Source organism: Urocitellus parryii, chromosome 6 (genome assembly GCF_045843805.1).
Source record: "Urocitellus parryii isolate mUroPar1 chromosome 6, mUroPar1.hap1, whole genome shotgun sequence".
Lineage (NCBI taxonomy): Eukaryota > Metazoa > Chordata > Mammalia > Rodentia > Sciuridae > Urocitellus > Urocitellus parryii.
Genome location: NC_135536.1, coordinates 133,453,274 through 133,475,351, shown reverse-complemented (window position 1 = coordinate 133,475,351; position 22,078 = coordinate 133,453,274). Strand labels below are relative to the sequence as shown.

General features: G+C 51.0%; 1 protein-coding gene across 1 annotated transcript; it reads right to left on the bottom strand.

Moving 5' to 3' along the window:
- Positions 1-3,068: 3,068 nt before the first annotated feature.
- On the bottom strand, positions 3,069-21,613 carry Anpep (alanyl aminopeptidase, membrane). The gene is made up of 20 exons (XM_026388146.2): positions 20,825-21,613; positions 20,220-20,362; positions 19,990-20,129; positions 19,489-19,615; positions 19,253-19,407; positions 18,899-19,012; positions 18,659-18,802; positions 18,412-18,477; positions 18,226-18,291; positions 16,357-16,532; positions 16,037-16,116; positions 15,059-15,195; positions 14,901-14,956; positions 13,713-13,860; positions 10,032-10,123; positions 9,482-9,592; positions 9,173-9,340; positions 8,132-8,272; positions 7,623-7,704; positions 3,069-3,641 (listed from the first exon to the last, which is right to left on the bottom strand). The coding sequence occupies exons 1-20, from the start codon at positions 21,427-21,429 to the stop codon at positions 3,489-3,491; spliced, it is 2,904 nt and encodes a 967-aa protein (XP_026243931.2). The 5' UTR covers positions 21,430-21,613; the 3' UTR covers positions 3,069-3,488.
- Positions 21,614-22,078: the final 465 nt, after the last annotated feature.

Here is a 22,078-nt window from a genome sequence, read left to right as displayed (position 1 = left end):
ATGTTTCCCCGCTCCCAGGCTGTGTGCAAGCCCTAGTGGAGTCCAAGAGGACCAGCCCCACAGCTGTAGCCCGATATAAGCATCTTCTGGAATTTGACAGCCTTGTTCTTCTAAGGCCCTCAAAGGCAGAAAAGAGGACCCTAAGCCATCCAAGCAGGAAACATCACCAGCTAAAATTGCCTGGGAGACAGCCAAGATGCCGCTGGATTGAGGAGAACTGGGCCCAGGAGGGCTTAGGGTAATTCTCTACCCTCGTGCTCCCTCACTGGAAGGAAAGGCTCAGTCCCACCTCTCAAAGTGGCAACTCTCATTGCTCCTGACCCCCATCCAGTCTCTTGTCTATGGCTGTGTCCTAGGCAGGTCTCCCTGGTCTGCACCTGTCTGCTAAGTGCCAGCAGGGTAGAGAGAGGGGCTGACACCTATGTCCTGCACAGGTTGACTAGTCCATCCACACCTTCCTGGCAACCCCAGTCCCCAGTCATAAGAGACTGGACACTGGCTGAGTACCTCGCTCAGGTCTTTCAACGACCTGCAGTGTAGCAGACACTCCAGTTTTACACATGGACAGCTGAGGCTGGGAGCAGTGAAACGCTTGGCTCAGGTCCAGGGCTTTGCTGAAATGTCATCTCAGTGTCCCCCACTAGGTCTGAGAAGCCACTGGGCTGCTGCCTGCCAATGCCCAGCACCTTTCATTCTTGCTGGCCTAGGACAGGCAGAGTGCCAGACAAGGAGCCAGTTGCCTGAGTTCTAGTTAGTTTCTACTCTGTGACCTTGACCAAGGCTTTGCAAGCAGGTCTTTGGCTTCTGGTGTCCTCGCTATATATAGGGGACTAGTTTCCTGTATACCAGGGGACTGGTTTTCTCCAGCTACACAGAGCCTTTTGACTGCAAGCATTGTTAAGTGGACCAGTGACACAAGCATATCAGTGTGGCTATCACAGATCCTGCTGCAGCTCTGAGTGGAGGATTTGCAAGCTCAGAGTCAAGTGCTGGGTTCCAGTGCCACTGACTTTTGATTTAAGCTCTCTGTGCCTCAGTTTCCTTATCAATAAAATAGTCAGGGCTGGATGTGTAGGACAAAGGGTAGAGTGCTTGCCTAGCATGCGAGGTGCTGGGTTCCATCCCAGAACACCAAAAATAAATAATGAAATAAGCTGGCCAGCCTCAGTGGCGCGCCTGTAATCCCAGCAGCTCAGGATGCTGAGGCAGGAGGATGGAGAGTTTGAAGCCAGGGCAGGGGATGTGGCTCAAGCGGTAGCGTGCTCGCCTGGCATTCGTGCGGCCCGGGTTCGATCTTCAGCACCACATACCAACAAAGATGTTGTGTCCGCTGAAAACTAAAAAATAAATATTGAAAATTCTCTCTCTCTCTCTCTCTCTAAAAAAAAAAAAAAAGAGAGAGAGAGAGAGATTTTGAAGCCAGCCTGGGCAACTTAGCAAGGCCCTAAGCAACTCAGTGAGACTCTGTCTCTGAAAAAGGGCTGGGGATGTGGCTCAGGGTTAAAGGGCCCCTGGGTTCAACCCCTGGTACCAATAAATAAATAAATAAAAATAAAAAGCTGAGAAAAGTTTTCACTTAGTGACAGATAAACATGCCAGAACAGCTCAGTCAGAGCCAGGCACAGAGAGTAATAGGATTAAGCTGACTCTTGTCTCTCTACAGGCAAACCCTCCCCTGCAATGTCCCTGAGCACAGAGCCCCCTAGGGACCCAAGATGGGGAAGCTGGCCCTCTCCCCAGTTGGTCCTTAGAAGGTCAAGTGCCAGCCATGACTGCTGGGTACTGGCGACAGGAAGGGCTGGCCCAGAGCTGAGGGGCCAAAGGAGTTAATTTGGAGCAGCCCAGCACCCAGGCTGGCCTCTGTCCCTTGGCCCGCCCTACCCTTTGATGTGCAAATGGCAGTGGAGAGCCAGGGCCTCCCTGGTCTCAGAGGCCTGCTTCTCACTCCCAGGAAGAGAGGGTGAGAGGAGAGCTGCTGGGGCCTCCAGCCAAGGATGTCACACTCCTTGTCATGTGTCAGGCCAAGTGCTCCCTAAATCCACAACAGGCTCCTTTATTGTCTTCATTGTGTGGAGGAGGAAACCCAGGCTCAGGAGTTTAGATCCCTTGCTCCAAAAGAGTGTCTGGGCCACCATCTGAGGCCAGACCTTCAAGATTCCAGCTGGGGAGCTTGTGGGTGTCAGTGGAGGTGACCCCCAAGGAAAGCCTGCAGCTGTCTTGTTACTTCCTTCTTCCCCTCTCACCATCCTTGATGTTCACGGGGCCCAGTGGAGCTGAGGCCAGAGTGAGCGCCCTACAACCTGGCTCCCTTTGCCAAGAGATGCCCCACAGGGTCAGTGTGCACCGTGGAGCCTCAGACCTTCTCAGCATGGACCACCAACTGCCAGAGGTGGCCTGCAGATTGCAGCCCTGACTCCTGGTGAGGTATAGCTCCCTTGGTGGCTTGCCTGCCCCTACTCCCAACTCTCTTTTGCGTTCCATTCTACAAAACAGCCTGTTGACAAATTGATATCCCACCCCCCATGGAGTCTGGAGAGGTGGTGGGACATGCCCTTGGCCAGTGAGTGGTGGTTGCAGGCTTGGGACCCTGGGTTTTCTGCTTTCAGTGCATTGACCCTTTCCCCAACTATCCCAGGGCCCCTGGTGTTGTGGAAGTGCAGGGAAAGTGGTGCAGTTGGCTTCCTGCTCCCTCGCCTCGTGTAGGGTGGGTGCTTCTAAAAAACCTTCCACTCTGCCAGGACCTGCTCTGTGCTTGGCACCACAGCTGCTCTAGCTCACATCACCTGTGGGAGCCACTGTGTCCACAGTTGTCCAACCTCCACCTCTGAGGAATTTCCTAGCACCCAGCACCGCAATCCTGCCAGCAGAATTGGGAAGAAATGCACCTGCAGGCAGACACCGTTGCACAGGTGTAGGGAGGGCTGGCAGGCTGGGCATCTCTCCTCTCCTTTGCTCTTTGGGGTCCCAGCCCCATAGTGCATCCCGTGCACCCCAGCATCCTGCCTCCCAGCTAACCCACTCGTGCTCCTGCTTGGTAATGTCTGGAAGCTCATCTAGAAATCCTTTATTTACATTTCCGCTTAGAAAAAAATATACAGCTCTGGTGCCCTGTTGATTCCTCAGTTTGGGGGTCTTGTGGGGAAGGTGAGAGAATGTTCAGGGCGGCTCCCTCAAGACCGTCCATTGTCCATCAAGGGCTTCTGCTCATCTGGCCCTAGAGCTGGGCTTCCCTGAGATCATCCCCAGGGCCCTGGGTGACAGGTGCCATGCCGGGCCTGGGGTGGGATTGGCACAAGGGGCAGGGGCTGGGAGGTGCTTGTGACAGCCTGGCTATTAGAAACTAGAGGCCTCACAGGCCAGAGACTTCGTCATTGAGGGGAGGACACTGGTGTCTCGGGCTCTGAAAATGGAGGCCCTGCCACAGACTGGTGGGACAGAGAGTCATGGGCACCTCACGGGGGGCCAGGTGGCTTGAGGACCAGGAACAATTATTGGCTTCTTTCTGTGAACCACTTGAGCACTGTCTCCTTGTTTTCCTTCACCCACTTGATATTGGCTTTCGTCTTCTCCAGGGCTTGCTCCAGAGCCCGGGTGCCTGAGCCAAAGCCAGTGTCCATGTTCTCCATCTTGAACTTCTCCAGCTGCCAGGAAAACAAAGATGGTCAGTTCCAAACTGGATCTTTTTTTGAGGGGTTGGGGAGGACTGCGGATTGAACCTAGGGGTGCTCTACCACTGAGCTACATCCCCAACCCTTTTTATTTTTTATTTTTTTTTGAGGTAGGGTCTCACTAAGTTGTTGAGGCTGTCCTTGAACTTGCGATCCTCCAGCCTCAGCCTCCTGAGTAGCTGGGATTACAGGGAAGTGCCACTATACCAGGTTCCAAGCGAGGTCTCTCAAACAACCTGGAGGACAGGAGAGGGTCTCCCAGTCCTCAGGCTTCTCACTACCACCTGGAGGTAGCCTGGACGGGAGACTACACCCTGATCCCTGGATAGGGAGGGCCAGTCCTTCCCCTCTCCTGGGGCAAAGTTCTAATCTCTCCAGAGGTTGCAAAATGACAGCCTCAGGCAAAGCTTGGCTTGGGAAGGGATCTGGCCTTCTCTTTGCAATATTTCATTGAGTTGATCCTCCTGTATAATCTCAATCCAATCAAGAAGGGAGAAAGAGACAAATTAAAAAACGCCACATGGAAGCAACAGTCAATTCAAACATGTGGAAATTTCTAAACCATAAGTGTTCCAGTTGCTTCAATAAATATGTAGCTTTAAAAAAGGGTGGGGGTGAGGGTGTCACTCAGTAGTAGGGTGAAGCCCTGGATTCAATCCCCAGTACCCTCCAAACAGACAGACAGACATACTATTACACATTAAAGAGGTATCAGTACTAGAGAATCTAGCCAGGTCAATTAGGTAAGAAAATGGAATAAAAGATATCTGAAAAGGAACAAATAAAACTCTCTGTTCACAGATAACATATAACATGATTTTGTATACACAGAACCTTTAAGAAATGCATAAAAGAACTAGAAGGGTTGAGATGTAGCTCAGTGGTAACGCGCTTGCCTAGCATGATGGAAGCCCTAGGTTCAATCCCCAATGAGCTACTAATCAATTTATCAAAGTTGTAAAATACAAGAACAATGTATAAAAATCAAATGTACTCCTACACACTGGCAACGAAGTCTGAAAATGAAATTTAAAAAACCTATAATACTTAGGAATAAATTTGACAGAAGCAGCATAAGACTTGAAACTTTGGTTAAAAGTACAAAACACTATTGAAGGTAATTAAAGAACACCTAAATAAAAGGAAAACAGGACCAAAAAGTAAAATCTGTGTTCACGGGTTGGAAGATTTAATCTTATTAAGATGTCTATAAGGGGCTGGGGAAGTAGTTCAGTGGTAGGATGCTTGCCTAGCATGTGTTAGACAAAAATTAAAATTAAAAAAGTAAAAATTTAAAAAGTCAATAATCCCCAAATTGATAAAGAAATTCAATACAATCCCTATTAAAATCCCAACTGCTTTTTTTTTTTTACAGAAATTGACAAACTAATCTTAAAATTCAGAAGGTAATGCAAGCAAGGATTCCAGAATAACCAAAACAATTTTGAAAATGAACAAAGTTGGAGGACTCACACCAATTTCAATTTCACTCACATCAATTTCTTTGTAGGTATGACCCACAATGATCAAGACAGTATGGTGCTGTCATCCGATAGAAATACATATCAAAGCCAGCCCATGGTGTATGTCTGTAATCCCAGCTGCTCAGAAGGCTGAGACAGGAAGTCTCAGCAATTTAGCCAGGCACTTAGCAACTCATTGAGACCCTGTCTCTAAATGAAATCCAAAAAAAGGGCTGGGGATGCACCCCTGAGTTCAATCCCTAGAAGAAAGACAGAGAGAGAGAGGGGTGGGGGGAGGGAGGGAGGGAGGGAGGAAGGAAGGAATAAAGAAAGAAAGGAAGGTCAATGAAATGGAATTGAGACTCTAGCTGTAAATCCTTACATTTATAGTCAAATGATTTCAACAAGTTTGCCAAAAGTATTCAGTGAGGAAGAGTCTTTTAACAAATGGTGCTGAGACAAGGGCTTAGCCACATACACGCAAATAAATGAAGTTGGACCCCACCTTTCACCATGCAAAAAAAGTCAAAATGATCAAATGGCTGCATATAAGAGTAAAAGCAATAAAACTCTTTTAAAATTCCATAGGTATAAAAGTTTGTGACCTTGGGTTAGGCAATTGTTTCTCAGATACGACACCTAGAGCACAACCAACCAAAAAAAAAATTGATTAATCAAATTTCCTGAAAATTAAAACTTGTGTTTCAAAAGACACTATCAAGAGAGGGAAAAAGACAATCCTCAGAATGGGAGAAAATCTCTGCAAATCATGTGTCAGGTAAAAGAATTTAGTGTTCAAGATATATAAAGAGCTCTTAACTCAACAATAAAAAGACAAACACACACACATACACAAAAATTTTGTCAGGGGGGCCCCAATTGAATCCAGGGGCTCTCTACCAATGAGCTACAACCCCATCCCTTTTTAGTTTGAGACAGGTTCTCTCTAAGTTGCTGAGACTGGCCTTGAATTTGTGATTCTCCTGCCTCAGCCTCTGGAGTCAGGGATCACAGGCCTGCGCTAAGTATCCCAATTTTTTTTTTTTTTTTTCGGGGGGTGGGGTGGGGTTACCAGGGATTGAACTCAGGGGAACTTGACCACTGATCCACATCCCCAGCCCTATTTTGTATTTTATTTAGAGACAGGGTCTCACTGAGTTGCTTAGCACCTTGCAGTTGCTGAGGCTGACTTTGAACTCGAAATCCTCCTGCCTCAGACTCCCAAGCCACTGGGATTACAGGTGTGTGCCACCATGCCCAGCTATAACCCAATTTTAAAATGGGCAAAGGATTTGAATAGAAACTTTTGCAAAGATACACAAATGGTCAATAACCACACAAAAAGGTGCTCTACATCATGTTGTTAGTCACTAGGGAAATGCAACTCAAAGGCATAATGATACTAAAGATGGAGAGAAATTTAACCCTCATGCATTGCTCCTGGGAATGTTACAGTTGCTTTGAAAAGATGTTTTGGCAGTTTCTAAAAAAGTTAAGCATAGAGCAATTGCCTGAGCAGCAACCCTACTGCTAGGTGTATACCCAAGAGAAGTGAAAACACATGTGTTTGCACAAAAAAATTCCCATGAATGTTTACAGCAGTACTATTCATGATAACCCCAAAAGTGGAAACCACCCACTATCCAAGTGACAGAAGCCACGAAAATGGTCATCATTATATGATTCCATTTTACAAAATGTCCAGAAAAGACAAATCCATCATAGACACATAAAGTAGATTAGTGGTTGCCAGGAGCTGGTGGGGAGCCAGTGTTAATGAGAACAGGGTTTCTTGGGGGAGGGAATGATAAAAATGTTCTGGAGTTAGTAGCAATGGCTATATAAATCTTGCAAATATACTAAAAAAGTTCTTAAAGTGGCGAGTTTTATGGTACATGAATTATATCTCATTTTTTGGAAAAAAAGGTAGCTGGATACATAGTTCTGGCTACTCAGAAGGCTGAGGCAGAAAGATCACTTGAACCCATGAGTTTCAGGCCCGTCTGGGTTACATTATGAGACCTTGTCTCAATCACTCAGTAAAAAAAATATATATATTTTTTTTATTAGCTACACATGACATTACAATGATTGTGGCAATTCATACATTTGAATATATATATATATATATATATTTTTTTTTTTTTAATATTTATTTTTTAGTTATAGGTAGACAATATCTTTATTTTTATGTGGTGCTGAGGATCGAACCCGGTGCCTCACGCATGGTAGGCGAGCGCTCTACCTCTGAGCTACAACCCCAGCCCCCAATAAATATATTTTTAAAATTCCAATATGCTTTTTTTTTTTTTTTTCTGACAGAATTGCCAGTATTTACAAAGTCTGGCTGCTCAGCCTGGGCTCCCTGTGACAGACACAAAGTCTGGCCATTCATCTCATAGTCCCTGTGATAGATTGAGGCTGAGTGGTGGCTGCCACCTTAGGCTGGGAAGTGCCTCGGCTGAGTCCAGGCTGGGGGACAGCTTCTTACCTGCTGTAGCTCATACTCGGTGGAGAATCGCCGGGTCACCGCCTGGATGAGGTTGGAGAAGGAGAAGGAGCCACCGCCATAACTGCAGGGTGGAGAGAAGGGTGCAGTGAGCGGGGCCCAGGACGAGGGTGCATTACCTGGCAGCCAAGACTGAAGCCTCAAGACTGCCCTGGGAATCTTTGAGCATGGCTGAAATGAAATGATATGCCCAAGGAGGTACCACAGGGATGTTGGGGAATTGGGACTTGAACACAGGTTTGTCTGCAGTGTCCCTGACTCTCCTCTTTCTAGAGACTTCTAGCAGTCACATTTTCTTTCCAAGTGGGAAAACGGACAACCCATACCTCACTGTCTTTCCATGCCTGCCTCCCACCCCAGGCCCCAAGCTGGGTTCATGGTGGACGGCTCCTGCCCAGTGCCCCCTCTTCCTGGGGCATCCCCCACACACAGAACACCCAGGCACCCCAGCCTTGATACTTGCTGCCCTGACACCCTCACCACAGACTCACTCCTCAAAGAGCTTCTTCCAGTTGCTCCTGACAAAATCCCAGACCAGAGTTTGCCCTATGACATTGTTGGTGATGCTGGTGATAGTGGAGACAGCGTCCTGCTTCCGGATGTAGTCAGGGTTCAGGGTGTAGCTGAGGTATCTGGAAGGGCAGGATGCCAGGATAGTGACCACTCCAAGGGCTGCAGTCAGACGACGCAGAGAGAACCCCAACTGCAAAGCACCCTGCTCTCACACCCATCACCTTCTCCTGTGTCTTCTCAACATCCCCTTGTGGTGTCAAAGACTAATGGACCCCTTGATCCTACCTTTCTCTGTAGACAGGAAACTTGAGTCACCTCAGCAGGGTCACAGGCTCACTGGCTATGCCAAAGGTATGCCTGATGGGGGTACTGGTGACTGAACTCAGGAGCGCTTTAACACTGAGCCCCCTCTCCAGCCCTTTTTATTTTTTACTTTGAGACTGGGTCTCACTAAGATGCCCAGGTTGGTCTCAAACTTGGAATCCTCCTGCCTCAGCCTCCCAAATCACTGGGATTACAGGCACGCACCACCGTACCAGCTTGCAAATATTTTTTTTTAAATGAATAAATGAAGGAAGGAGTATTAGAGTCCTGAGCCCTGGCACAAGGTAGGGTGACATGACGGTGGCTCTTCTTGATGGGGGTCCAGGTTATGACAGATGAGGCACACAGAGGGAGTGAGGAACCCTCATGTGAGGGCTTGAAGGGGTGCCTGGCTGGATGTCCAGGACAGGATCAGCCAGGCCAGAGCCCTTGACAGACAGGAAGATGTGTTGTCATGTAAGGGCTAAAAGGCCACAGCTATTAAAAAAGCACAGGACATGGGCCCAGACCCGGGTTTGAATCTTGGCTCTGTCATTCATTAAAGCTCGTGGTCTCTGGGTCAGATGCTTTGCTTCTCTGAGGCTCAGTGTCCTCATCTGTAAAATGGGGGAAATACTGCACAGGTTCGTGAGGCCAGTGTGAGGGCCCTGTGAGGACAGCAGAGACCTGGAAGGTTTTCCAGGTGGGGAGCTCACCTGTTCAGGAGCCACACCTCGTTAGTGCAGGCCAGGGCTGCTCGGAGTTTGTCAGCCTCATTTACCAGGGTGGCGTTTCTGAACTGCTGCCAGGCGAACTCCCACTCCTCCTCACCACCCTGGGAGATGGCGTTGCAGTAGACGGTGGACCGCAGGTTGGGGTGGATCCTGTTGTGGGGTGGGGGTGTCAGGTGCAGAGCAGCAGCAGGGAGGGGGGAGTGAGGGGCAGCTCAGGACAGGGCTGTGGGCTCCCAACCCACTTGAGAGACAGATAAGGGCTGGCCGAGGAGAGGCGGGCGGGACACTCACGGGTTGATGGCGGGGTTTTTCATCCACTCCTTGAAAAGGTCGGTGACCATTGTCTCACATTCCTCGATCCCATTGGCGCAGGCAGTGGAGATGGCATTAACCTCATTGTATCTGTCCCAGGGTAACATGATTAGCACATCTGGCCCAGACTGCTGGCAAGTTACTCCTGACATACCTCCCGGCCCACCGGACTTTCTGGGACCCTCCCTGTTTTCTTCCACCTTGGCCCTGAACTTCCTTGATTCTCAAAGCTGCCCCGGGAACCACAGGGGTAGGCACAGGCTCCAGTGCCAGTTTCAACACCTGGAAGCTGGTGACTCCAAGCTGGTGGGGTGACCTCAGAAGGTTTAGTCCAAGCCTTTGTATAATGAAGCCAGATTATACAAAGGATCACAGGCCATAAGGATCCCCGCTCCTGGGCAGGTGTCTCTCTTTGCTGGTGGCCTCGCCTGGGCCAGGTGTTCAGAGGTCCAGGGGAGAACCCCGCCAGGCATGGCTTTCGACTCCCCGGGTCAGTCCTGACTTCCAAACCCATGAGAGTCACACTCACTGTTCCATGAGGGTTGGTGGCCTCTGGGTCCAGGAGTCGGTGAGGTTTCGGTAGTAGTTGAAGAGGGGGGACACTTGCTTCTTCAGGTAGTTCTGAGAAAAAGAACACACGAAGAGCTCTGAAGAGTGGCGCTGACCAGTCAGGGCCCCCAGGACTTCAGTCGGGTGGGCAGGAGGTAGAGGAGAGGCTGGTAAGGAGAGGGGTCAGGGTTTTGCCCATAGCTGGACAGCCCCCAGTGGGCGAGCACATGGCTAGGTTTAGACCACTCCACTGACAGTCTTGTCACAGTCTTAGCCAGTTCTAACCCTCTTTGTCTAAGCAACAGAGTTCCCTCCCTCCCTCCCTCCCTTCCTGCCTTCTTTCCTTCCCTCTCCCCACCACCTTTCTTTCTTTCTTTGGTACTGGGGATGGAACCCAGGGACATTTAACTACTTTTTAATATTTATTTAGAGACAGAGTCTCGCTGAGTTGCTTAGGTCCTTGCTTAGTTGCTGAGCCTGCTTTGAACTCTCAATCCTCCTGCCTCAGCCTCCCAGATGCTGGGATTACAGTATGCGCCCCTATGCCTGGTGTGTCTAAGCAATGCCGTTTCTTAAAATAAAGGTCTGGGTTTTCCCCTCAGATACGTGCTTATGGTGGAGAATTTAGAAAAGAAAGGAAAGCATTTGCAGAAAATAAAACACACCCAGAAGCCCACCAAACTATGATTTCCAAATTGGTCCTTTATTCCTTCTTATTTCTACATTATTTTTCATTTTGATTTAGTGCGTCTATCATTGTGCATGCTGATCTTTTTACCTGACCTTGTAATGTCAGCCCTACACCATGTCATTAAAATCCTTCGCAGACTCTGGTCCAACATGGCTGATGGATGTCTGGGCCAAGCGGAACCCACACCCAAAGGTAAAAGGAACCTACCCTCAAAGAGGACAGGAGACCCAGTGGTGGGCACGACATCGGCAGAGTTGAGGCAGCTGAGAAGCTCAGAGGGAGATGAACCAGGCATGACAGAGAGGGAGAGTTTGCAGTTGGGTGGCTGCAGTAGGGGAACTTGCTGTGACAAGGCTCAGAATCAAAGGGACTGTTCTGAGGAGGTCTGGGAGCTGCATGTTAGGGACAACACAGGGATGACCAACATGGAGAAGGGAACTAAACCCTGCAGAAGGGGTGGGTCAACCTCGAGGCCCCACTTCCCTTGTAGCAGGTGACACCTCTCCACTCTCCTTATGAAAGACACTGGGCCAGAGGAGCTCCAGATGTGGGGTCACGAGACACAGTGGGAGGGGTGGCAAAGAGGGTCAGATATATATATATATATATATATATATATATATATATATATATGTTTGTTTTTGGTGCTGGGAATTGAACCCAGGGTCTTGCACACTAAGCACATGCTCCCTCTCTAGGTTAAACCCCTAGTCCTTAATTTTTGAGGGTTCCCAATTCCACCAGGTCACCCTGCAATAAGAACCTGCCCAGAACACAAACCCCTCTTCTCCATGGAGCTTCCAATCTCTTTTCAATTTTTAAAAACATGGCATGCTTGCTTGATGGGCACGGTGGCACATGCCTGTAATCCCAGGGATTTGGGAGGTTGAGGCAGGAGGATCACAAGTTCAAGGGCAGTTTCAGCAACTTAGCAAGACCCTCAGCAACCCCATCAGAAACCTGATCTCAAAAGAAAAATGAGGATGTAGCTCAGTGGTAAAGCACCCCTGGGTTTAATTCCCAATATCAAAATTAGAAAAGGAACACTTAATGATTTCACAACCTTGTGCAGGGGCCCCATGAACCTTCTTCATATTGTTCCAATTTTAATATTTGTGCTGCCAAAGCAAGCATGGCTTCCAATCAGTTTTTATTGCCTCACTCTGAAATCCAAAGGGAAGTTCAGCCTCCAACTTGAAAGGAGACCAAAACAAACAGAAAACTCAGCGGAAATAAGGGAAGAAAAAGAAAACTTCAAAAAGACAACAATAAATATCCTCCAAGAATGAACAGAAGGCATCACATCACATAGGACACTGGAACCAGAAAGAGAAATTCTGGAACATGAAAGAAGAAATGGAAACTTTCTCTAGGTGAAGGGATGTGCAAAATCTAGGGGAACCCTCCCAGAGGGTTCAAGTCAACAAGCCGGAACAGAGAAGAGATCAGAAAGCTAGAGGCCAACGCAAGAGAAGTAAGAGGTATTGACGGGATGCAGAAAGAGACAACTGGAAAACAAGGGAAGAGAGTTTAGAGAAGTGATGCAGGAATGTTCACTGCAGGACCCGAAAGTCCATGTTGGAAAAAAAAGGAGAATGAGAAAAGACCCAAACCAAGGAGCACCAGGACAGAGAGGGGGGAGCCCAGAAGCTTCCAGACGATGGAAAACTGGCCACATTCCAAGATCTAGAGATGGGAAAGGTTCTGGGCTCTTCAGCAGCAATGAGGGGAACCTGATGTCAATAGGGCAAGACCTTAAACATTCTGAGGAGTAACTTCCAATCTAGAAATTTCTAAACCTGGCTGAACTCTAAGCTGGAATAAAGATGTTTCAGACAAACTACCCCAGAAAACCTGTTCTCATGACCCTTTCTCAAAACTTCTGGAAAATGTGCTCCCGTAGGAAAGAGAAAACCCAGGAAAGAATCCATGGGGTTCAGAAAGCAGAAGGTACAACACTGGAGAGGGGTCCTCTGAGCAGGGGGGCGGACCAGGCCAGGAAAAAACAACACCCACAAATGACCGGACAGGTCTGTGAAGGTGTACAGAAAAAAAGAAGAAGAAAAATACAAATATAGTACTCTAGGGGGCTAGGTAGAGAATATTTAAATAATTTTAATAAACCAAATGCCAAATATTGATTTCACCAAGGACTGTAACGCAACTATGTTAGAAGGACAAAAGAATCCCAGGGAAGGCAGGCAAGAGTTAAAACTTCATTTACCAAAACAGGATGTTAAGAGATTATTTTAAAAATATTAAAAAAAAAAAAAACTCTTCAAGTATGATCTCGTGACTATGTAATACTCCTTCAAATGGATATTCTAGTTTATCTGAACCAATGCCCAATTGAGCTACCAGCCCTTTTTGTTTTATTTTTATTTTGAGACAGAATCCCAAATAACTGGGATTACAGATGTAGACCTACGTGTCCAGCCGTTCATTTTTTTCTTTTTTTTTAATAAGCAATGCTGCAATGCTGTACCTTCATCCTGAACAAGCTCCAGTTTCTTTTTTCATGTCCTAGGTGGGAGAATCAACCCTAAAGTAGGCCCCTGTGTTCTGAATTAAAATATATCAAAGCCTGTTAAAACCAGTGTGCCCTGCTGGCTGGGCAAGCAGGGTTGCTCACCTTACAGAGGGGTTAACTGGGGCTGAGAAAGGGCTGCCAAGGCCACATGGGTCTTCAGTCTCCCAGAACAATGGCTAATTCTGTGCCTTCCAAAAGCAAGCTTTGCTAGCAGTCTGTCTTTCCTGTGCCCCACCCACTCTCGTTCACCTTGTGGCCAGGCCTGCTCTCAGGAAAGAACGTGACCAGGTGATACTTCTAGTAACTTCTTTTTTTTTTTTTTTTTGGTGGTGCTGGGGATTGAACCCAGGGCCTTGTGTATGCAAGGCAAGCACTCTACCAACTGAGCCATATCCCCAGCCCCTGAACTGGTTCTTGAACCCCACCCTTCGACTCTGTACCTTCATGGGACCGTAGACCTCGAAGCGGTCAAACATGAGCTTGAAGTAGTTCAGGCTGCTTAGGGCAGCCTCCCAGGGCATGTACTCTGTCTCTTGAATCAGGAAAAGAGTGTTGTCCAGCGCTAGAGTGACAGGGACCCTTCCAGCACTGTGGACCAAGAGAAGGGACCAAGTAAGCACCCCTACCCAGCCCAGCACACCTGGAGAACCATAGCCCAAGATCTCAAGATGCATCTGGACCCTGGACCCCTGCCCTCTCCCTGCCCCCCTCCCAGGGTCCCAGCTAAGCCAGCTCAAGTACTTGCCATGAGGGAAGGAGTGATACGGGAGTATAAATCAGACCCTCACATTGACCCAGTGCCATTCACATTCCCTTATCATCTCCATTTTACAGATGAAGAAACTGAGGCTCACAGAAATAAACTGACTTGCTCAAGGCCACACAGCTCATAAGAGACAGAAGTGAGACAAAAAGCACCAGGCATGGTGGTGCACACTTGTAATCCCAGCAACAGGGGAGACTGAGGCAGGAGGATCATAATTTCCAGGCCAGCCTCAGCAATTTAGGAAGGTCTTAACCAACTTAGCAAGATCCTGTCCTCAAAATTAGAAATAAAAAGGGCTAGGGATAAAGTTCAGTGGTAAAGCACCCCTGGGTTCAATTCCCAGTACAAAAAAAAAGGACCAAAAGTCAGTGCTTTCTGTTCTGCCCTCCTCTAGGCCCTCATTGGTGCACATTGATCCACAAATGTCCATGTCTATGGGTGGCTCAGGTCAAAGAATTAGCAACCCACTGCAAACAGAGTATAAGCTAAATAAGTACTTGTTTATCTGTGCGGTATCCCCGCTGTCCCGCCCACCTCAGGTTTACTTTAGCACCTAGCATAGTGGTCTGGCATACAGTCAGTGCCCAGGAAAAGCTGGGTGTCTTGGAGTAGGATATGAGCAGAGCACTGCACAGGCCTGAGTCTGGCCACCGTAGGTTACCATGTGACCTGCAGCCAGGTGGTACGACTCTAAGTATCAGATCCTTCATCTGTGAAATGGGCATGTGGGGACAGAGGGAGGGTGTGCAGGGAGCCCTCTGCACAGTGCCTGGCATGCGTCCAGGGCCGTGGAGGGAGCAGGGCTCCCATCCTATAGTCAGCCACAGGGCCTCAGCCCAACGGAGCCCATGAGGACACTCACCTGGCCAAATTGAAGGAATCATGGATCACCTGCGCCCGATTGATGACAGGGATGGCCTGGAGGGAAGACAATGTGCCCCCTCAGTGTGCACTGCCAGCTGCAGGGGGTGGGGCAGGTCTGGTGGTCCATCCTGGGGCGAGGGCAGGGGAGATACCCACCGACAGATTTGTCTGCAATTGAGTCTGAATCTTCTTCCAGTTGCTTTCGTCGTAATTCACCAGGTAATAGCCGGTCACGTTGAGGTTCAGCAGGACCCATTCATTGTCTGATGACGTTCTAAACTGCTCGTTCTGGGCTGTAGGGAGAGAGCAGAGCTGGCAGGGTCTGATCCCTGGGCCTACCTGACCCTCTTCTTCTTCTACCACACAGCTCACCTCTTCCAGGAAGCCTTCCCCAACCTCCGCAGGAAACTGAATCTCTCTGTCCCCATATTCCTGACCTTATCTCTGCAAATCCCTGAGCACAGTGCCAGGATGTCTTTAACCGCATCTGCCCTCCCTTTACCTATAGTTGGCTAAGGCCGAAAATGACATGCCTTGACCTTCACTTCCTTAGTGCCTGGCCAAGTAGTGCTGCTCATTCCATGTACCAGGCGTTGTTTATGCATTTTATGTGAATTTTCTCTCTCTCTCTCTCTCTTTGCAGTACGGGGCAAAGTACTCTGTTGAGCTACATTGCCAGCCATGAATTCTCATTTAATCTTCACATGACCTAAAGGAATAGGTACTATTCTTTTTTTTTTTTTTTTTTTTTTTTTTTTAGAGAGAGAATTTTAATGTTTATTTTTTTAGTTATCGGCGGACACAACATCTTTGTTTGTATGTGGTGCTGAGGATCGAACCCAGGCCGCACGCCAGCCAGGCGAGTGCGCTACCGCTTGAGCCACATCCCCAGCTCCTAGGAACTATTCTTAGCTCCACTTTATAGACAAGGTAATGGAGACCAGTGAGGGATGGTAACTTAACCAAGGTCACACAGCTGGACAGCAGCGAAGTAGACATTATAACCAAAGAAGTCAGCTCCATTTGTTGAAATAACGATGGAAACCACTTTAGTCGCACTCCAATCCCTGGAACGTGAGCCAGGAGCTAGAAGTATGGGGTGGGGCTCCTCCCACGGGGGCAGGGCTGGATTACCTTTCTGGACACTCGGTAGCCAGTATATATCCTGCTCTATGCCATTTCTGATAGATGTGATGGGCACAATCCACAGGTAGCTGCAGCAAGAGAGTCAGAGGTTAGGGGCAAGAGGCGACAGCTCTTGATATTGCTAGCAAAGAGTGGTCCTGCCAGGCTTCCAGCTTCTGCGCAACTCTGGCACAAAGTGCTTCCATCCTCTTGTCCCTAGAGAGCGAGCCTGTGTCCAGCCACCAGGGCTGGGAGCACAGTAGGCCTTCCCAGCAACCTCCTTCTGCCCCGCCCACCTCACTTCACTGGGCCTGGGCCTCGGGGCTCACTTGAACTCGGAGGGGCGGGTGACATTGGACTCAGGGTCAAGGAGGAAGTGCTCCTGGGAGATTTCCCCTTTGCTGGTGTCCACGGTGATGACTGGAAAGCCCATCTGCAGGATCCAGCGGTCCATGATGTTGCTCACACGGTCAGGGAGACGGATTTCTGACTGACTGTCCACTGCCTGTGGGCAGAAGGCAAGAGCATGGCCATCAGTGGACTGCCGTTCTTCAGTCCCCACCTTCCCAGGGTAGCCCCTGCAGATTCCAGCCTCTACCCCATGGTGCCACCTGTGTGGGAGGCAGGAGCTAAAGTCCCCATTTGGTTCTGCCTCCCCATAGCTGGCCCGGTGCTGGGCAAGCTGGAGAACCTTCCTAACTCTGGTTCCTTTCACATCAGCGCAGCACATCTACACGGCCCCCACTGTGGGCCCACACTAAAGCATGTGTGTGTGTCAGGGAAGGGTGCCCAGGGTGCCCACGGCTTCTTCTGAACAACATGGAGAGGCTGAGAGGGAAGAGGAGATGGAGATGGAGGAAAACCAGCTCCCAGGCCAGGGTGGAGGACAGGACGACGGTGGGGTGGGAGTGAAGGATGTGCACACAGACCAGAGGGAATGAATGGGAGGAGGTTAGGGGCCGCTGGGGTGTTGTCTTCTTGGGTCTTTCTAAAAAACCTCTTTCCCTGTTTATGCATTGCTCTTACAACCACAACATAAAGTGGTAATCTGTGTTGATAATCAGAAGCACCTAGGAGCAGGGCAGAAGAGCTTTTCAGAAAGAGGAAGGCTGAGAGGGGAGAAGATGCCTAGAGCCTGCAGAAAGGGACCCAGGGAGGAAGCCAGAGGGAGGGGGCTGGACAGGGCCAGGCGGGGAGATGTGCTCTGGAGGGGAGGAAGGCATAGGGAAGTGGAGGGAGGACCTACAACTAACAGTGGCACCATCTTGTCAACAGAGTTAGGGGATGAGGGAGGGGGACCACGCTGGGGCCCATTTCTGTTAGGTCGTAGACTTGCCAGGAGAGAGCCAAGCTGTGACTCTGTGGCCAGATCCTGGGTCTTCCTACTGTGGTGAGACTGACCATGGGGACTAGAAGGACAGCAGCAACCATGGAGGGGAGAGCTGGAGGAAGCCTGGGGTCTGGGGTTCTGGAGGGGATGTCGGTGTGGGGACAGGCCTTGTCCTGGGGTTGAGGAGGCTACAAGGGTGACAGCTACAGAGAAGGGGTGGGGGCAGTGGTAACAGAGAAGAAATGATGGGACAATGGAGAAGAAGGACTACAGCACAAGGAGTGGCAGGACAGGAAGCAGTGGCTTCCGGGAAGGCCAGAGGGTGTGGTGGTCAGAGTCTGCCCCACAGATAGGGGCTGCTCAGGTTTGGAATGCAAGATGGGTAGGAGCACGGGGTCAGAGTTGTGCTGAGGGTGCTGATGTATGCAAGATGCACCGGGAGGGGCCCACAGGGCACAGTGTGGGCCCACACTAAGGCACGTGTGTGTGTCTCCCCCCAGGTAGAACGGCAACGCTTCGTTAGTTGAATGGCTGGCTCCAAAGTTCCAGGGGGAGGAAGGTTCAGACTTGTGAACTCTGAGGGCCCAAGTCCTCATCAATCATTAAGGATGAGGGAACTCGAGTCTCCCCCCATGGAGCTCCACAGCTGGAGCCTGAGGCAGACTGCAGAGGAGGGGTCATGACCAGTGACATCACATACCTCCTTCAAGAAGCCATCAAGCCACCCATTTCAGAGGTGAGTAACTGAGGCTCCCAGTGACCTGCCTGGGCTGGAAAGCAGGGGATCTGGACACATTCTTTCAGGCATGTGCTGTCCCCAGGGACTTTGGGCAAAAAGAAAGGTTTGGGAGGGCTGGCAGGTACCCACCTCCTGCAGGTGACGCCACAGGTCCTGGTAGACAGTGTTCTGGTACTCAAAGGTATGAAGGTAGGACTGTGGAGACAGGCCACTGTGAGGACTGGACCAGTGCCCCCAGGCTCCCCTCTGGTTGGCTGGGGCACTGGGGCTGATGGAAACCCACTCCAGGGGCTGGCCAAGGGGTGCCATACTCACCGCCAGGCCTTTCTTGAATAGGTTCTCTGTCAGGAAGCTGGAGAGCATCCTGAGGACCGAGGCACCCTGGGGTAGGGGCGACAGGGGGAATCAGAAGGCTGTGGGCTACCGGGACCCTGGGCCCCAAGGGTGTGGGACAGGTAACCCCAGGACCCCAGGTGTGGAAAGGCCCTGTGGAGGGTGAATCCCTGTCTCTCTCCCCACACCCCATCATGTCTCAGGGTCCAGAGGGAGGCTGGGGCAGCACCTTGCTGTAGGAGATGGCATCAAACAGCTCACTGATCTGGGACGGTGTGTTGATCTCCTCGGCAGGGGTGGACAGGGGGTGGGACGAGGCCAGGGCATCCACAGCCATCACACGGTACACGTCATTCAGTACTATGAGGTCTTTCTGCAGATGGCCAATGGCCATCAGGAGACTGGCCTGGGAGGGGGTGACCCAGGCATCCCTCTACCTCCCCCCCAGTCCCCAGGGCGGCTGGCTCACCAGATTCCAGGTGGGCTCTGCATAGTCGGCACCCAGGTACTCCACGTAGGAGGCAAAGCCCTCGTTCAGCCATAGGTCATTCCACCATTCCACAGTCACCAGGTTCCCAAACCACTGAGTGGGGAGGGAAAGGGGGTTCATCTGCATCGCTCCCTAACAGCACTTTACCAAGCCCCCAGGCAGCTGCCAGGCACAGGCCGGGCACTCTACTGGCAGCACGGTGAGCCCCTCCTGCCACTGCGCCAGGTGCTACCCTCTTCCCCTCTCAGCTACTCAGGGCAGAGTTGGAACTGTGCCATCTGCTCCCAGAGCCCCTGATCCCTTCTCTGCCCTCTCTGTGCAGGGGCTGGCTACCTGGTGGGCCAGCTCGTGAGCAATCACAGTGACCACCCGCTCCTTGTTGGTGCTGGAGGAGGACAGAGGGTCAAACAGCAGGGCGTTTTCCCGGTAGGTCACCAGCCCCCAGTTCTCCATGGCCCCAGCGTTGAAGTCAGGCAGGCCTATCTGATCTGCAGAGGAGAGACGGTTGGTGGGGTGGCCTCGGTGTGGAGCTGCGCCCACTGCCTCCCGCTTCAAGGCCCCTGACTCACCAGATTTTTTAAGTGGGTAGGGTGTGTCATAATGCCCAGCAAAGAAGTTTAGGATGGGGCCTGTCACGTTCAGGGCATAATCACCATGACCTTCATCGATAGCACTGGGTCGAGCCCAGATCCGGATCTGTAGAATGGGAGGGTGGAAGGCGGGAGGCTAAGTGCCCTCTTGGATCTTGGTTCAGGGGGCAGAGTAACAGGACCCGTGGGCTGGGGGGTCTCCAGACGCCAAGCCTAGGTTAAACTGAGAGGCCTGGTCAGCAGGGGGACAATTAGGGTGCTCTGAGGGCCCTAGGTCCTAGGGAGGGGCCTTTGGGGATAGTGAGAGCCCTAGCCATCATCTGTCTGGCACCTGTGGTCGGGAACTTGCCTGGGATCACTCAGAGCTGGGACTCAAACAGTGGCCTAACCATTCAGAAGCCGGCAGAGGGGTGAGGAAACGGAAATATTCCTCCAGCCTGGGTCAGTATGGGCCCAGAACACATGGGCACAGCTTCTTACCTGGACATTATTGGGTGACTGCGTCTCCACTTTTGTGAATTCGCTGACAATGTAGGCCAACAGGTATGTGGACATCTTGGGTGTCGTTTCGAACTCAGTGGTAGACCAGCCGGGCTCTCCATCCAATGGGACACTGGGACCTATGCAGGGGTCATATGAGTGTGGGACGGTGCACCCTCTGCCCTGCACCCCAACCCCATGTTGCCTGCTCCCGGGACCAATCTGCTCACCTTTGGGAAGCATGTTAGACAGAGCCACGTAGTCCGTGGGGTGGATGAGCGTGATGCTAAAGTTGGCCTTCATGGCAGGTTCATCAAAGCATGGGAAAGATTTCCGGGCATCTGCTGCCTGCATCTGTGTCGTGGCCACCACTCTGCCCAAACCAGGGTGTTAGAGGGTATTCTGGGGGGCAATGTTGGGGTTTTTAGGGTGCTCTAGGACATACCAGGGAAGGGGTGCATGGCAGCTGTTCCAGCCTGGCTCCTGCCCTCGCTCCCCCAGGGGCCCTGGCAGGCCAGCAGGCTGAGAGATCAAGGTTCGAGGACTCAGTCTAAATCCCTGTATTAGCTGGGGGACTGCAGCAAGCTTCTCTCCTCTGAGCCTTGGTTTTCCTGTCTGTCCAAGGGACCCCTCTGTCCCTCCTGCCTGGCTCCCTGAATTGGGGTAGGCAAGCCCTCCCACTCTGTCACATGGTGTGTATCTGATCCACACAGCTGGAGATAAATGTTGGGCCATCCCAGGGCTCCAGAAGTTTCTAAGGCCTTGAATGCAAACCCTCTGGTGGGCCTTGGGACCCAGGTCTGCCCCCAGGGGCAGCCCAACCCAGGGAACTTACTTTTTCACGTTGCCGTCCATGTATTCGCTGCGGTAGAAGCCTGCCAGGTCATCGGCCAGCTCCCCCTGAAACTCGGTGTCCATCTCATACTTGTGGCCCACCTCCAGGTAGCCCTTGAGGTGTACCACCAGGTACTCGGTACGCTCCACCAGCTCAGTCCTGTCGATGGCAGGGGGCTGGGAGCCACTCACGCCCCGCAAGACCACCATGTGCTCCTGTTTCCTTGTGTAGTTGAGCTTTTTGCTGTGGATGATGATGACGTTGGTGGCTTCCTTGCAGGTGAAGAGGACGGAGCTGGAGCCCTCAAAGATGTACAGGCCGTCTTTATTGGGAGTGAAGTAAGGCCTCAGCTTCACCTGGTAGGAGTCAGGTATCAGAGACGTGGGCAGGCGGTACTGGTTCCATGGAAGGTTCTGGTCCACAGTGGTGGCCGAGGCAATAGTGGAGACCACAGGGATTTCGGGGGCTTCAGTGAAGCTCTCAGCATTCCGGTTCTTCTCCTGAGCGTACACCACAGACAGAGCGACGATGGTACACAGAGCTGCCACGCCCAGAAGGATGCCCAGGATGCCTAGGGACTTGGAGATGTAGAAGCCCTTGGCCATGGTGAGGGTGGCAGGGCACTCAGGGCGGCTCAGTCCGGGCAGAGAATGGAGCAGCCTTGGGCCAGACTTATATCCTGCAGAGGGAGGAGCCCCACCGCCACTGGCCTGGGCAAAGATTAACCAAGGCTCAGACAGGCGAAGGTCACTGGCCTGGGCAGGGGCACGCTCTGCCCAGGGCTCCAGAGAGGAGATCCAGGAACCTGTGAGGAGCGCGGCTCAGGGGTGCCTGTCGGAAGCAAAGGGTGTCTGGTTACAGGCTGCAGGCAGTTGGGAGCCGGGCTGGAGGACTGAAGGACAGGCGGTAGGCTGTGGGCCCAGCAGGAAGAGGGAGGCGCCAGGTGGCACTGATCTGCCTGTGAACAGAGACAGTGGGCACAGCATCAGGATTGAAGTCAGAGTCAGGGAAGGACTTCCCAGAAGCAAGATCAGGAACATGCACAGAGAAGAATGAAGGCTGTTCCCAGCTCCCTGTCACAAACACTCAGAAATCTCCCTTTAGGTCTGATCCCTGGGAAGAGGCCAGGGGCTCCTTAGCGACAAGGTCCTAGCCTCTCTTGCCTTCTTCTGATTCCCCTCCCTTTTCTTTTCTGTCCAAAACCTTCCCCTCAATTAGCTCCCTGAATAAAGTGCAATGAGTTGTTTTCCTGGG